Genomic DNA, 17,831 nt, shown 5'->3' on the forward strand with positions numbered 1-17,831 from the left:
AGATAAAAGGATTGTCAGTTAACTTCTTCACAACGCCTAGCACTATGAATAATCATGCCCATTATCCAGGGAACCCATTTCCCAATATCAAGGAACAGGGGAACCAAACTAATTATGAAAGTAGCCTGGTGAGCACAGTGTAAGAAATAAGGTAACTGGATGGTCTTAAGAACATGAGCAGTCTGTTCCACCTTTCTCTACTGACCAGAACAAGTGGGGCAACCAGACGTGGCAAATTCTTGTTCCTTGGCTCCCCTCTCTTTTGTCTGACCACCACCCTCCTGATAATTATAGCAGTACTGTCAGCACTTAACAAGAGAATACAGTAAATTAATTTGATTACATTCTACCTTGTGTTCATGACGAAGCTAACCAACTCGTAATGTCTCAGTGATGTAAATAGTTCTCTGCTATCTGTGTGCCATGCTCTGTCCTCAAGGAGCACATAATCTAGACATAATTAAACTTTCTATCTTGTATCCAGTTAGATATCACAAGAGAGAGAGAAAAAACTATGAGTGTTCAGAAAAGAGGTTTCCTTCAACATATAGGATTAAGAAAACAATACTGCAAATGGGTTTTAGAGGATGAGAACTAGGGTAGGGACAGGGGACAGGATATCACAAGTGTGCAGGAAAGCCTGAATACCAGGCTAAGGAGTTCACGCCTATAGCGACAAACCTTTAAAGTTAACCAAGCACTAAAAAGCTATTTCCAAAATGTAAGTTTTATTTTTACTATTCCACACATGAAAAATGAAAGTTCATCAAGGTTAAATAACTTGCTCAAGATTACACAGTTTATAAGCTGAAATTCAGAGCCAAGTTTCATGAACCAAGGTCCAGTGTCTGTCCCATGCCACCAGTGACTTTATAGAATGGAAATGTCACAGAGGATGGGGATAACATTATCAGAACCTTAGAAGCACAATATAAGAAATAATGGAGGGGGCTTCCCTGGTGGCGCAGTGGTTGAGAGTCCGCCTGTCGATGCAGGGGACATGGGTTCGTGCCCCGGTCCGGGAGGATCTCACATGCTGCGGAGCAGCTGGGCCCATGAGCCATGGCCACTGAGCCTGCGCGTCCAGAGCCTGTGCTCCGCAATGGGAGAGGCCACAACAGTGAGAGGCCCGTGTACCACAAAAAAAAAAAAAAAGAAATAATGGAGGGACTTCCCTGGTGGCACAGTGGTTAAGAAGCCACCTGCCAATGCAGGCGACACATGTTCGAGCCCTGGTCTGGGAAGATCCCACATGCTGCGGGGTAACTAAGTCCATGCGCCACAACTACTGAGTCTGTGCTCTAGAGCCCGCGAACTGCAAATACTGAGCCTGCGTGCCACAACTACTGAAGACCGTGCGCCTAGAGCCCATGCTCTGCAACAAGAGAAGCCACCGCAATGAGAAGCCCACGCATCACAACAAAAAGTAGCCCCTGCTCGCCGCAACTAGAGAAAACCCACACGCAGCAATGAAGACCCAACGCAGCCAAAATAAATTAATAAATAAATAAACTTTAAAAAAAAAAAAGGATACTAAAAAAAGAAAAAAAATCTAAGAAAGAGGCTACTACAATAGTCCAGGCTAAGAGTAAGAACTAGCAATGGCAGTAGGAACTACAAAGAGATGAATATCAGAAATCCAGCAGGCCTTAGCAACTAATTAAATATGGAGAGTAACAGAAGGAGTAATAGTTGATAACGCCATTAACAAAAAAATGCAGTGGTCTCTTCTATCTTAAAACAAAACACAGCAAACAAATAAATATTGAAGAGAACATTCTCTGGATCCTACACTTGTAGCTAACGACTTGCTCCACTTCTCTGTTCACAGCCAAACTTCTCTTCATTCCCTGTCTCTGTTTAATCTCACACTTATTTTGAAGAATGTCTTTTGCCCCCAAATGCCGCCAAAACTCCTGTTTAAAGTCACCAATAACCTCTATGTTGCCAAATCCAATGGAAATCTCAGTCTTCAGTATACTCAGCCCGTGAGCAGCATCCACCTCAGCTGACCACTCCCTCCTCTTTGAAACACTATTAGTGAAAAGTGGTGTTTAATAATATTAAAAAAAAGTGGACTTCCCTGGTGGCGCAGTGGTTAAGAATCCGCCTGCCAATGCAGGGGACACGGGTTCAAGCCCTGGTCCGGGAAGATCCCACATGCCACAGAGCAACTAAGCCCGTGAGTCACAACTATGAGCCTGAGCTCTAGAGCCCGCGAGTCACAACTACTGAGCCCATGTGCCACAACTACTGAAGCCCGCGTGCCTAGAGCCCGTGCTCCACAACAAGAGAAGCCACCGCAATGAGAAGCCCGCACAATGTAACGAAGAGTATCCCCCGCTCGCTGCAACTAGAGAAAGCCCACGCATAGCAATGAAGACCCAACACAGCCAAAAAAAAAAAAAACCTAAATAAACAAATTTATAAAAAAAAAAAAAGAATGCAAACTGGAGCCAGACAAACCTGGGTTCGAAAACCAACTTCTTCAGTTACTACCCAGTGGTCTTGAGCAAATTATACAGTCCCTTCTTGTATCATTTTCCTGATCTATAAAATAGAGACAATAACAGCACCTACTTCATAGAGTTACAAGCATTAAATGAGTAAAAATACACTGATGGTTAGAACAGTGCCTGATAAACTCTGTTTATCCTTTTTTTTAAAAAAAAAAAATCTTTTGGCCCCACTGCATGGCATATGGGATTTTAGTTCCCCGACCAGGGATTGAACCCATGCGCCTGCTTGGAAGCGTGGAGTCTTAACCACTGGACCACCAGGGAAGTCCCCAAGGCACCACTACTCTTTTTTTTTTTTTTTTTTTAAGAATTTATTTATTTATTTATTTTGGCCACACCGGGCCTTAGTTGTGGCATGCAGGATCTTCGTTGCGGCATGCAAACTCTTAGTTGCAGCCTGCATGTGGGATCTAGTGCCCCGAACAGGGATTAAACCCGGGCCCCCTGCATTGGGAGCGAGGAGTCTTACCCACTGGACCACCAGGGAAGTCCCAGCACCATTACTCCTGATTTTTCTCATATCCCTCTGGTCCCTCCTTCTCACCCACTTTGTAAGTCACTCCCTGTCTACCCAACTTCAACTACCACACGTATGCCAGTAAGATCCAGCTATATGCCAATAAGCCCTTCCTGAAGCCCAGAACCACAGCCAGTTACCTACTCAACAGTTCTACCAGGATGTCTCACAGGCACTTCACACTCAACCTGTCCAAACTTAACTCAAAACTGAACGTAAGGGCTTCCCTGGTGGCGCAGTGGTTGAGAGTCCGCCTGCCGATGCAGGGGACATGGGTTCATGCCCTGGTCCGGGAAGATCCCACATGCCGCGGAATGGCTGGGCCCGTGAGCCATGGCCCCTGAGCCTGCGTGTTCAGAGCCTGTGCTCCGCAACGGGAGAGGCCACAACAGTGAGAGGCCCCCATACCGCAAAAAAAAAAAAACTGAACGTAAGCTCTTCCCCCCAATCTCCAAACCTGCTCTTCCTTCAGTGCACCCTGTATCTCAATAAAACGACTGTACCACAAACCACTCACATGAGAAAAACGTGGGAGTCATGCTTATATGTTCCCCTTAACCTCACCCTCCACACAACCAATGAACCAAAGTCCTTTGATTCCTTTTCCTAAATATTCCTGAAGACCTCTATAATTCTACTGCCAGCACTCTCAACCATACTACTGTCTTATCTTACCTGAACCGCAGTAGCCTCCTAATTGTTCTCACCAAATTCATTCTTACCTCTCCCTGATCCCTTCTCTACACTGCAGCTACTGATATTACTCCAAGCATGTTATACTCCTCTGCTGAACTTTGCATTCCCACTGCCTTCAGAATAAAGCTCTACCCTTTGAGCCTTGGTCCAGGAAGATCCCACATGCCATGGAGCAACTAAGCCTGTGTGCCACAACTACTGAGCCTGTGCTCTAGAGCCCGCGAGCCACAACTACTGAGCCCGTGTGCTGCAACTACTGAAGCCCGTGCACCTAGAGCCCGTGCTCCGCAACAAGAGAAGCCACCGCGGTGAGAAGCCCGTGCATCGCAACGAAGAGTAGCCCCCGTTAGCTGCAACTAGAGAAAGGCCGCGTCCAGCAACGAGGACCCAACGCAATAAAAAATTAATTAATTAATTAATTAATTTAAAAAGAAAAGAATAAAGCCCTACTTGACCTGACCCTGATTACCTTGTCAGGATTTTAACTGCCTCCACCACTTACTTCCTCTCTCCAGTTACACTGCCCTTTTTGGTTTTGTTTGGCTGGTAGGCTCCTCAAACATGTCAGATTCCTTCCAACCTCCGAGGTTTTGCATATGATAATCACTTCCCCTTTTTGCCTGGTTACCTCTTACTCACCCTTCAGGTCTCAGCTTTAAAGGTTTTCTCAGGAAGTGTTCCCTGATGCCTCGTCCCACTCCTGAAGTTTAGATTAGGTCACTCTATTATACACTTTCATTGCCTCCTACATTATCTTTGTAGTCCTTTGCATAACTATAATTAACATTATAAGTATTTAATGTCTGACTTCCCTAACAGACCGTGATCTTGATGATAGAGGGACCATGCCTATCTTGCTCATCACTGTATCTGTATCCCAAGTGCCCTGCATGGTGTCTGACATGTGGTTAAGTGCTTGTAATATTTTTTCATTCCTACCATAGGGCTTTGCATTAGCTGGTCCCTCAACCTAGAGCTCTGCTGACCCAGATCTGGTCCCCCAAGGCCTTGACCTTCACAAGACTGGCTCCTCATCGCTCAGGTCTCAGTTACAAACACCATCTTCTCAGGGAGCCTTTACCGATGGCCCAACTCAAGGAGTGATCCCCACCCTACAAGTATTTCATCCCCCTCTTAATTTCTTCAAAGTATTCAGCACTACCTGAAACCACAGTTATTTGGAAGTTCTAAAAAAGCAAGGCCCATGTTAAGTGCCTCACACAGTGTAAGCACTCAGCAAACATTTAAGTGAGTGAATCTCTTGAGTGAGAAAAGATGACTTGGGGAACACCCTAAATTCAACAGCAGAACATTTACAAACTGCGTTCCAACAAAGTTGAAAAAGAGGCAGTATATCTTAGACTGCCTACTATAAATCCTGGCTCTTTCCCTACTTAGCTGAATAACCTGGGACAAGTTACTTAACTGTGCTATGCCTCAGTTTCCAAACCAGAAAGTGGGAATCACAGAACCTACCTCAAAGGGCTGCTGAAAATTAAACTAGTTAATATATGTAAAAGGTCAGTACCAAGCACATAGTACACACTCAATTAATGTGTGCTATTATTCATCAGACTGGACTCTTTTCTCCCTTTGTTTCAAATATACAAGGTGGCTTTTCCTTTATCTTTTTTTTGAAAGAAATTTATTTTATTTATATTTATTTTTGGCTGCATTAGGTCTTCGTTGCTGCACGGGCTTTTTTCTAGTTGAGGAGAGCAGGGGCTACTCTTCATTGCAGTACTTGGGCTTCTCATTGCCGTGGCTTCTCTTGTTGCGGAGCACGGGCTCTAGGCGCACGGGCTCAGCAGCTGTGGCTTGCAGGCTCTAGAGCGCAGGCTCAGTAGTTGTGGCGCACAGGCTTAGTTGCTCTGCAGCATGTGGGATCTTCCTGGACCGGAGCTCAAACCTGTGTCCCCTGCATTGGCAGGTGGATTCTTAACCACTGCACCTTGAGGGAAGCCCTTCCTTTATCTTATCCACCCAGAAAGGGTCCCTTTTTTTTGTTTGTTTGCACACTGCCCAACTCCAAGAGCATCTTTCACATAGATTAAGAAATGTGAATGGGTCCCTCAGGAATTGTGCAACATGGTAGCACCATCCCCATGTCCTAGCAACCCCTGCAATTGTGATGATCAAAAGAATAAGATGATCAAAAGACAACAAACACAGAGGTACTTTGGAAATGACTAAAGTACTATAATGCAATCAGTGTATTTATGAATATACATTCTCTTGAAGTTACTGTCAGAAACAAGAAAGGGTTGGCTAGATTACTGCCCTGACACAAAAGACTTCGTAACTTCTGTGATCCAGGGATATAAAGAGATAAATTAAGGTTGGGGCTACCTTAAATTCACACTGAGGGCCACAACCAGCTCATGAGGTTGTTTCTCAGGAAAGGCCATGGGTTTATTTAGCCACAGGGTAATCAAAAGCATTTCAATATTTGTTCATATCAACACCCACAGCTTTCAGCTCATTTTTTGCTATCCTTCAAAGAGAATACCAAATGATGCTTTATTGTTATAACTTAACAATTCATCTCAAGACAGTGAGTACTTACTTTGGTTACCCAAATCAAGTGATCTTAGAATAAGTTAAAAGGAATAATAAAGAAATCTGCAACTAGGTTGAGGATTTGCCATGATCATGAAGTTACTTTTGCAAAAATTCAACAACAAAAAAACCACTTCATGCTTATTTGGGCAAAGCCCTGAGAAACACAATCTGAGATGCTTTCAAGATGTTTTGTGTTGGACTTAAAACTCTAAGATTAACAGCAGATAATCAGGATGGAAACCTAGAACCCATCTACTGGATAGCTCTCTTTAAATCAGAGTTTTCAATCTCACCCAATTAACATGGGATAATTCTTTGTTATGGGCAATTTGTTTTTTGTTTTTGTTTTCGGGGTATAGTTGCTTTACAATGTTGTGTTAGTTCCTGCTGTACAACGAAGTGGATCATCTATATGTATACATATATCCCCTCCCTCTTGGACCTCCCTCCCACCACCACCCCATCCCACCCATCTAGGTCACCACAGAGCAACGAGCTGAGCTCCCTGCACTATGCAGCAGGTTCTGTTGTAGGGAATGTTTAATGGGATGTTCTCACAGCACCCCTAGCCTCTACTCACTAACATACCAGTAGTGCTCTCCTAGTCGGACAATCAAAAATGTCTCCAGATATTGCCAAATGTCTCCTGGGGGGGGGGGCAAAAATCACACCCAACTGAGAACCTCTGCTTTAAACAAATCTGTTCCAAATGTCTAAAACATCCGCCCACATTCACTCCTCCCTCTTTCAAAAATCCCTCCCTCTGATCTTCCTGATAATCGAGACTTAATCCCAGAGTCCACCTTAACTTAGTTGTCTTTGCTTCCAAAATCCTCAGAAATCACTTAGTACAACTCCCTCAATAAGAGGTCAGTTCTCTTGCTCAAAACTATAGTTGGTAATAGAACTGGTACTAGGACTCTGGGCTCATGATCCCCAATCAAGCACTCTTTTCCATCCTAACATGCTGGTATCTACCGTTCACCAAGTTTTGTCGGTCCTTCACTGCCAAAGTGTCTTGCTTCGATCTCTTCCTTTCCATTTCTACTATCTATACCCCAGAGCAGTAGTTCTCAAACTTCTGCACACATCAGAATCACCTGACTTGTTAAAACACAGATCACTGGGTCCCAACCCCAGAGTTTCTGATCCAGCAAGTATGGGGCAGGGCCCAAAAAATATGCATTTCTAACTAGTTCCCAGACACCCAGATAATGTTTACCTTGCTGGTAAGTGGACCACACTTCAAGAACCACTGCCCTAGAGTTCAGGTAACCTATCACCTCAAGAGGTAATCTATTTCAGTATTCTTCTAGACACCTCCCTGACTTAAAACTACAAAAATATTACTCGTAAAAAAACACTTTGATCAAATTAGTGTTCAATTAAAAACAAACCACAGCTTCTAACAGCTCTCTATTTTCCATACCTGGCTTTCGTAATTGTTTAAAATGTGTTCCCTACATTATCAACACTACCTCCCAAACAAATCTTCTACTTTAGTCCTACTAATCTAACAGCCTATAGGCTTCCCACTCCATAGTAAAGCTTATGCTCTCTTTAGCTCCTACAAGACCACCCTCTTCCCTCCTCCTCTCTACCTGAAGGAGGCCTTCACCACTGTATTTGCCAAAACCACTCATTTGGTCACTATCTGCTGCCTTTTATCTTTATGCTTTAAGTTTTTACCAAGTACTCACAGATAGAGAAAACCCCCAAGAACCTAAAATTCAAAACAGAAAACAATGATATGAGTGACATGCATAAATAAAAGGCTTGACATATACACAAACTGCATGAATATTGCTATTTTAATAGATCAAGTGCAGTAAGTTCAAAGTTCACAAAAAAGAAAGAACCTGCCAATTTTGCTTGTTTGTTTGTTTTTGCAGTATGCGGGCCTCTCACTGTTGTGGCCTCTCCCGTTGCGGAGCACAGGCTCCGGACGCGCAGGCTCAGCGGCCATGGCTCACGGACCCAGCCGCTCTGAGGCATGTGGGATCTTCCCGGGCCGGGGCACGAACCGGCGTCCCCTGCATCGGCAGGCGGACTCTCAACCACTGCGCCACCAGGGAAGCCCAACCTGCCAATTTTTTAAAAACATAATCAAATGTTAGCTGTCAAATATTTGTAGCTATCTCATTTAGGCTATTAAGCAGATATTTGTTAGGGAAGAAACTGTAACAGTAGCCTCAAAAAAAGATGAAGTACTCAGTTTACAACTTCCTACAGCAGGAGTACCTATCATTTGTTTTCTGTATGAAATACACTGCAAGAGAGATGATAAGGTGTGAAAGAAGAAACACAGGGTTCAAAGTCTGGTTCCACTTCTTACCAACTTTGTGATCATGGTCAAGTCAAGGCAGCTCCCTAAGCCTCCATTACCATGATAAAAAAAATTAAGGTTGGAAACTATACCATCTACCTTACAGGGCTGTTTTGAAGATTAAATAAGGTAATGTATCTGAAAGAACCTAGCCTAGTACTTGACACATGATAAATGTTTATTGAATTTTAATCTCTGTTGATGTGAAAGCACAAGGCAAAAACACTGTATTATCCCAAAAATGAGACAAAGAGAGCACATTAATAAAACCCGACTAAGGATGTCCATTCCCCAGGAAGAAAAATAAAAAGGAACAGAAAATAAGAATGTTATGTCCCTCTGCATGGTATATAGCAAATGTATCCATTCCCTGACTTAATGGTCAAAACCAAGACTCTTTTTTTTAAACAACTTTATTGGAGTATAATTGCTTTATAATGGTGTGTTAGTTTCTGCTTTATAACAAAGTGAACCAGCTATACATATATCCCCATATCTACTCCCTATCCCACCCCTCTACGTGGTAACAAAGCACAGAGCTGATCTCCCTGTGCTATGTGGCTGCTTCCCACTAGCTATCTATTTTACATTTGGTAGTGTATATATGTCCATGCCACTCTCTCACTTCGTCCCAGCTTACCCTTCCCCCTCCCCAGGTCCTCAAGTCGATTCTCTACGTCTGCGTCTTTATTCCTGTCCTGCCCCTAGGTTCTTCAGAACCCTTTTTTTTTTTTTAGATTCCATATGTATGTGTTAGCATATGGTATTTGTTTTTCTCTTTGACTTACTTCACTCTGTATGACAGACTCTAGGTCCACCCACCTCACTACAAATAACTCAATTTCGTTTCTTTTTATGGCTGAGTAATATTCCATTGTATATATGTGCCACATCTTCTTTATCCATTCATCTGTCGATGAACACTTAGGTTGCTTCCATGTCCTGGCTACTGCAAATAGAGCTGCAATGAACATTGTGGTACATGACTCTTTTTGAATTATGGTTTTCTCAGGGTATATGCCCAGTAGTGGGACTTCTGGGTCGTATGGTAGTTCTATTTTTAGTTTTTAAGGAACCTCCATACTGTTCTCCATAGTGGCTGTATCAGTTTACAAAAACCAAGACTTGAGAATAACACAAACACCGTCGCTTGCAACTTCACAACTTTAAGGTTGTCTTAAAGTCAGCAAAAACCGTAACATGGAGGGTTTAGGACAGGATTTGAGATAGGAAACTTAAAATTCAGATTGTGCTTTTACAGTTAACTAAATATTTTCTTATTTGTTCTAATGGCTTAAATACTATAAATGTGTTCATGTGGCATGTGTGCTAAGCATAAGTTTTTATTTGTTAGAGCTTAGGCCTTCTGGTTCTTACGTATACTACAGAACCCAATACCCCGATATTTTGTTCATCCCTGTATACCAAACTCTCCTCCATTCTAGTGATCTATTCCTAGCAGTCAAGAAAACTCATAGCAAAGAAAAGTAAATACTTATGAGGGCTTTCAACAATATCAACAAATACTTATTGAGCATTTTCTACATTGCAGACTGAGAGTACTTTCTTCTCTCTTTTTGAGGCTAATTATTGAGCACTTTCTATGTGTCAGGCACTATTCGAAGCATCCAGTAGACACCATGAACAAAAACAAAGGCCCAACTCTCAAGGAGCTTGTACTCTAATGGAGAGATATGCACAAACTTAAGTATGGTAGTGTTTAGTGCTCAGCAAAATAAACAAGAGAAAGTAATGGGGCTTAAATACAGCCCTGTATTCTGGGTCCCCAAAATACGGGTAACTGTGGAAGACTGATGCATAAGTATAAAGAATTAGCTCCCTCATCATCTGCATTTTGAATGCCAAAAATGGGCAACAAGTTTTTCCTACATCACCAGGAAGGAGACTGCAACACTCCGAACAACGTACTCCTCCACCAATAGAGACTGACAGTGAAGTCTAAAGGAATAATGATAAATAAGCAAATTCAACAATTTAGACCATCTATAATTTTTTTTAATTATTAATAAACTATGGAAAAAATTGCTTAAAATTAGGTTTTTATTTTGCCTGGTCTATTCCTGGGCAGAAAGACCTTAGAGCGGGGACATTCAAAGTGCGACTGTTTGTAAAAGGGATAATCTGTTCATTGCTCCTGAATCTGGGGAGACAATTTTAAGGATGACCCAAAGAAAGGTGAGAATATCATAAGGACTCAGTGCCCTCAGATTCTTGCAACAGATAAATGATTTAGCTATTTCAGAGAGCATCATATGTAAGGCACATTAACAGGATTGAGCATATCCAGTAGTATAATAACGTCCTTTAGAAAATCTCTTAATATTAGCATCAAGATTGACAAGCAAGCTGAATTCTCAAGTAAATCAGCATCTCTCCCTTCAGATAACAGCACTAGGCTTAGGTGAAGTGAAGGGAAAAAAATATTCAGGTCATATAACTTCTTTTACCCTGAAGTGTATTGTCTTCACCTTCTTTCACATTGATTTAGGCCTTCATTTGTTTCTACAATTGCCTTTGGCAGGGGTAAGTGAATTTTTTCCATACTAAATGTAACTATACCTTAAGCATTTACGTCAGATGCACATTATTTTGCCCTTGATTTTCTATGCAATAATAGGGAATACTCAGAATTGGTGTGATTTCAAAAACTTAAAAGATCATTGACTACAACTGCTGAGGATTTAACTAACATTTTAGATTAAGATAAACTGTAAGATATTATGTTGAACATTCCCTATAAACGAACACTTAAATATACATGGCTGTGACAAACATTCAAAAATACTCCAACACTTTGGCTCCTGAAACCAAATGAAGAAAAAAAAGTTCTAAAATTAGCACCTGTCCATGTTTCTCAGTAAGGTCCTACATCTTAATTTACTAGAAATACAGAAATAAATCATCATTACCTCAGGATAACCAAATATCCACCCATCACCAAACTGAAGCTTCTATCCCTCTCACTTGAATACCTCCTCAACTATGTCAACTTCCGATGGAGATCTATCTGGCTTTCTTCTAGGAATCTATACGCAAAACTACTAATCTTCTCTTTAAAAACAAAACAAAACAGTGGCTTGTTTAAAAAAGTCAAAACAGCATTTACCCTCCCTTGTATTCCCTACACTGCAAAATAAGTAAATGTTCTAGTTCCAGAAAGAAGAGCTTATGCCCCAAATCTACACGTACATACCATATTCAAAGGTGTAATTCTCTTCTACGTGTAATAAATACTAGTTTGACAAAAGACAAGCCAATTTTTAAAAACTAGCTATGTCTGATTTTTTTTAAAATGGCTTGTCACAAAGATGATACAAACATATCAAAATTTATCTCACCAAATCCAGTCTGTGAACTTGAAATAGCTACGTCAGTTAAAAGCATTAAAAAGGATCTATTCAATCATGAATAATACAATACATATTCTTATAAGTAAGGATACAACTTTTTTTTTTAAAGATAGGTAAAAGGTCCTCAATATTAAAGTCACTCTTGTTCTGAAATGAGTTTGGCCTCAGACTGTTAATACTGGTATACTACATTTTCTCACCCAAGAGGCTATTTTGAAAGTATGTCACAGAGGGATAACCATTTAGGTTTTGTCCTCTAAAACAATATGGAAGTGATAGCCAATAACACTATAATCAATGCACTAGGTAATTCAATTCAATTTGACAAACATAGTATGAGACCACACAAAGTTTAATCACCAAACCAAATTAGCACACCTGTCTTTTTTTTTTTTTTTTTTTTTTGTGGTACGCAGGGCTCTCACCACCATGGCCTCTCCCGTTGCGGAGCACAGGCCCCGGACGCGCAGGCCCAGCAGCCATGGCTCACAGGCCCAGCCGCTCCGCGGCATGTGGGATCCCCCCGGACCGGGGCACTAACCCGCATCCCCCGCACCGGCAGGCGGACTCTCAACCACTGCGCCACCAGTGAAGCCCAGCACACCTGTCATTTTGTCTCTCTTTCAAACTTTATGTTCCATGGCCAGTAACTGCAAAACAAAGCTAAATTCTATACTTTGACTTACTTTAAAGAGATACAGTGTTATAGCTACTGTAAAAATTAGCCTTTATGCCTTCATGTCAGTCTTAAAATTCCTCAAATATCTAACTTCATCAATAGAGAATTCTGTAATATAAGCACTTGCCACATAGACATTAAAAGTTTGGTAGGCAGGGCTTCCCTGGTGGTGCAGTGGTTAGGAATCTGCCTGCCAATGCGGGGGACACGGGTTTGAGCCCTGGTCCAAGAAGATCCCACATGCTGCAGAGCAACTAAGGCCATGCACCACAACTACTGAGCCTGCGCCCTAGAGCCTGCGAGCCACAACTATTGAAGCCCGCACACCTAGAGCCCGTGCTCTGCAACAAGAGAAGCCACCGCAATGAGAAGCCCACGCACCGCAACAAAGAGTAGCCCACGCACCGCAACGAAGAGTAGCCCATGCTCACCGCAACTGGAGAAAGCCTGCGCACAGCAACAAAGGCCCGACACAGCCAAAAATAAATTAAATAAAATAAATAAATTTAGGGCTTCCCTGGTGGCACAGTGGTTAAGAATCCTCTGCCAATGCAGGGCACAAGGGTTCGATCCCTGGTCCGGGAAGATCCCACATGCCGCGGAGGAACTAAGCCCGTGTGCCACAGCTACTGAAGCCTGCACGCCACAACTACTGAAGCCCGCGCATCTCAAGTCCGTGCTCCGCAATGAAGAGCAGCCCCCTTTCGCCACCACTAGAGAAAGCCCACACTCAGCAATGAAGACCCAACGCAGCCAAAAATAAAATAAAATAAATTTTAAAAATAAATAAATAAATAAATTTAAAAGTTTGGTAGGCAGACTGCCATTCAAATTAGCCACCAATATGCTCTCATATCAAAAGTTATGTTATGGAAGGGATTTACACTTTGAATATAATTTTGTCATGTAATTTAAAAAAGGAAAACAGACATTAGTCACCCTAAACTCCCAGATTATTACCCAAAATTCTAAGTGAGCAAGATTCTCCCAAAATATTTGCTGTACCCTCTTACACAACACTGCTACAAAAGCACATAAACCAAAAGAAAAAAAATATGCTAGATAAGGAAAAGGTTAATGTGTGCAACAGGTAGCAATCATTTTACAATTAAAAAAAAAAATCTCACCAGGACAAAAATCACAGATTCCTTGGGTCTCCTTACCACTACCTCCCTATCTTGTTAAAAAATATGAAAACTTGCTTTGAAAGACTGGATCCCAAGATCTCTCAGATATTTATGAAACAGCTCAGCAATTCTACCAGCCTGACATGATAAAAACGAAAATCCATATAGAAGTAACTAACCGAGAAGAGAGTTTTGCAGCATCTTCTTTCTTTTCCCCCCAAAAAACTGAATTCAAGAAATGTCAAAACAAAAATGAATCCTAAACGTACAAAATTCCACTGATGATATACTTTATTTCTAAAAGTTAAAGATAAAGAATTATAATCTCAACACACAGATTAGGAGACAAGAAGCAAATCTCTGAAATAAAACTTTGCCAGAACATATTGCCTACTGGATACACTTGCCAATACACACCACACCTTTTCAACAGTCACACTGGGGCGGGGGGTGGGGGGGGAGGCGCGGGGGAGAACGGCCTTTTCTCAAAGAGTCTGAAGATTATCAGAAAATGAATTAAAGAATCACTCTTTTTTCCTCCAAATTCAGTCTAAAATGCAGAGCCAAATAAAACCAGCATAAATTCCTTTAGTAATTTTCTAGGTCTTTCAGTTCACCAAATTTTACATAATGCATATAGTTCTGTGGCTTTCCTCATTCCCCACTCTACAAATAAATTCAAATTTCTGAAACGAATATATGGTGAGAACATTAATAAAGCTCTCTTTGACTAGGGAAAACAAAAATCAAATTCTTAAACTCCAGTAGGGAAACCTTGAGAGGAAAGCGGGAGCCTAAAGGACAAAGTATTCATATGCACATACAAGCTAATTCCTTCCAAATCATTACTAAGTAAAAATTTATTTCTATAAGATATATCACATACATCCCTCCCAAAATACAAAACGCAGAACTTTATCAGCATCCAGTATTCTACCTTCTTTCAATCAATCCCCTTCAACCCTATCAGTGTTAATTTATGTTAAAAAAAAAAAATCCACATTTCCACTCCCCAGCTCAAAGCCAAAAATCTTGGTACACAATAATCTAAAAAAATTATACAAAACTATCCTTCCTCAAACAGTTTTGCCCCTCAAATTTACATTCAAATCTAACTTAATCAATTAGATTTATTACAATGTCAAAATTAGGAATCCTTGTCACACTGTAATCCACAAAATCCTTTGATTTACAACGGTTTCAGCAGAAGTTAAAAGCTACCTATAAATCCATTTCCAAATAGGATGACTACTAAGACTCTAACTACTTGGCCTAAAATTCAAATGAGATACTAATACACCTTCCCTCCTCTGGTGTAGAGAAAAGCCACCTGAAAAGTTTTAATCACAGTATGTTCACAAATGGAAACAAAAGTTATTCTGCTTCAAAATTGGAAAAAAACAAAAGAAAAGAAAAGAAAAAAAAAAGACAAGAAAATACTAACCAATCTCTGGCTGTAACGAATCCTTTCTTCTTCGGGTTCCATCTCTCACTCTTCTGTTGAAATTACAGAAAGAAACCACTCCAGGGCTGCCTTCCTCTTCCTCCTTAGGAACCAGATTGCAACACTAAAGAATAATGATATGAGCAGAGATGAGAACTCATCCTCGAACTCAACCTTTCTTTCCTCGGAATGAAGTGTTTAGGATATGTGTAAGTTAAAGGCTTCCTGAGAAATCTGGTTCCTCTTCATCAGTTTGGGACCTCTCGGCTCTGGGGCAAGTGATTCCATGTCAAGATCAACATTAATCACATTACAACTGTCTGAGGCCTATAGGCAAGAAGATGTTGGTTTCAGTTCCTTACAGACGGGCTATACCACTTGTTTCTCCCCACAGGATTACAATACGCAAGGCTCCCCTTCAATGGCAGCATTAGCAAAAAAAAAAAAAAAAAAAAAAAAAAAAGAAAGAAAAAAAATGAAAGGGGGTGGGGGGACACAGGACTTTTCTCTCTTAGAGAGCTGGCCAGGTGAAGCAGCCACTGAACTAATCCAGATCCTAACCAAATTAGTTCTCTCTCACCCGTAATAAGAAACTAAAGAAAAGGACAGACTAAACTATATAAGGAGAACAAGAAATTAGGATTTAAATAAAGACTCCAGAACAATTTCCCATACACCTCTAGTAAATCCGTATGCAATCGTCGCCTTCCTTCCTAGACTCCCCGGATCTTTTCATTCCCAAACCAACCCTCCACCCCAACACAAGATGTGTACAACTCTGAAACAAATTCAAGGGAGTTGCAAATCAGACACAAAAATTTATCAGGTCTTTCTGTGTAAAGTAATGAACGATTTTACCTAGAGACGTAAGTAAAATTCATCTTTTCCAAACATTAAAGACCGGTTTGCGCGACGGCCGATCCCTAATACCAAGAAAGGTTTTTCTTTTTCCTAAATATTCTCAGGGATAATGGCTTCCATAGAGAATGCAGATTTTTTTTTTTCTTTTTTGTAACTACATTAAGGCCACGTTAACAGCATCCTTTCAAAACTGCTACGAGACCACTGGACCTGATGACACAGTTTGCAAGAGCAGTTCGTGGCAGAGCCCTCCTGGAGGAAGCCCTCGCCCCAAGTCGGGAGGGAAACCGTGTTTGCACCCCCTGGGCGAAGACCGCCCGGGCTTCAGAGCAGCCAGGGCCGGAGAGGAAAAATGGAAAATCTCGCCGGGTTCCCCCAGGAAAAGGCGTTTCAATGGTTCGTTCACCCATCGGAAAAAGAAATAGAAACTTTACATTAAGTCTTTAGATAACACAGCGAACCAAAACTTCCAAGGGGGGGGGGGCGACAAGAGGGGGAATCTCACCGGGGATTTTGCTCGTGAGTTCTTGTCCAAGTGAGAAGTAAAAGATTCCAAAAACTGAGAAGAAAAATTAAATCCCAAACGTCGTCTTCGGGTTTTTTCCGTGGATCAACCCAGTATCCAGAGGGTCACAGCGACCCGGAAAAGAGAGGAAACAGTTGCTGAATCAAACCTCCTCTTCTGGCTTTGGAGACCGGGAGTCTGAGGCGTCAGGAGAGGGGAGCGCGACCCCTCGGCGCCGAGCCCGGGGCGCCCCCGCCTCCCCCGGGCCAGCGGTCAGCAGCCCGAGCCCGAGCCCCGGGCCAGCCCCGGCTGCGGGGCCGCCGTGCCCTAGACAAGCAGCCGCTGGGCCACCTCCGGAGCCCGGGAGCGGCGGCCGATCAGCTGAGACCGGCCGACCCGAGGCTGCCCGCGCCGCCCCGGCCCCCCGGAACGCGGGCCCCGGCCCCGGGGGGCGGAGAGGGCGGGAGCGGCGCGGCGCGCCGGGCTGGGGGCCCCGGCTCCCCTCGCGTCTCCCCCTCAGCCCGGGCTCCGAGCTGCGGGACGAGCCCCCGGCTACTCCCCAGTCGCAGAGGAGGGATTCCGGGGGATGGGCCCCCTGGCGTTGCCCCTCCTCCCGGAGCGCCCCCTGCCCAGGATAGACAGAGCGGCGACAGGCCGAGCCGCTGCGAAGGTGCTCTGCGAGCCGCAGCCGCCGCCGCCGCCGCCGCTGCCGGGGAGGGGTGTTGTTTCCCTCACACAGGAGGAGCCGCTGAAGCAGCCGCCGCCATTTTGAACCCGTCAGACTCTCACATACACACAGCTCCTCCGCGGCGCACTGCGCAGGCGCCGCCTCCCCTCCCCTCCTTCGGCTAGCCGCTCCACCCCCCACCCCCCTTCAAGCCTCTCCTCGCTGCTTACCGCTCTCCGGGGTGCACGTGAACGCGCACGCGTCACTCCCCTCTAACGCCGACACTCTGCCGGCGCGCGCACGCGCGGATGCGTCGGCCTCGAATCGCTCGCGCCCCCGCGACGCCGACGCGGCTCCCCGCCCCCCCCCCCGCGTCAGCCTGCCCGCCCTCCCGCCGGCCCACCGCCCCCGCTCCCCGTCGGCCTTCTTCCAGGGCTCGGGCCCGGCCCGCTGCTCGCGCCTGCGCGCAGGCCACAGATCCTCCTCCGCGCGCGCCCTGCCCCCCACACGCCCTCGCTCGAACACACACTTCGCCTCTGTGACCCCGCCCCTCGCCG

At 43.6% G+C, this 17,831-nt stretch overlaps 1 protein-coding gene across 4 annotated transcripts in view; it reads right to left on the bottom strand.

The window, feature by feature from the left end:
* The window catches only part of KDM2A (lysine demethylase 2A), a 104,412-nt gene extending 86,846 nt beyond the window's left edge, over positions 1-17,566 (bottom strand). For 2 of the 4 annotated variants that reach the window (XR_009532935.1, XM_060102718.1), the window contains exons 1-2: positions 16,608-17,378; positions 15,242-15,365 (exon numbers count right to left, since the gene is read on the bottom strand). Coding sequence is in view for 3 of the 4 variants with exons in the window: in XM_060102718.1 (XP_059958701.1) it covers positions 15,242-15,283 (42 nt within the window). In the remaining variant the exon portion in view is untranslated. Of the gene's footprint in view, positions 1-15,241; positions 15,366-16,607; positions 17,379-17,504 lie in introns of those variants that run through there. The other 2 variants (XM_060102719.1, XM_060102720.1) reach the window with 2 other exon arrangements.
* Positions 17,567-17,831: the final 265 nt, after the last annotated feature.

This window comes from Mesoplodon densirostris, chromosome 7, assembly GCF_025265405.1.
Source record: "Mesoplodon densirostris isolate mMesDen1 chromosome 7, mMesDen1 primary haplotype, whole genome shotgun sequence".
NCBI lineage: Eukaryota > Metazoa > Chordata > Mammalia > Artiodactyla > Ziphiidae > Mesoplodon > Mesoplodon densirostris.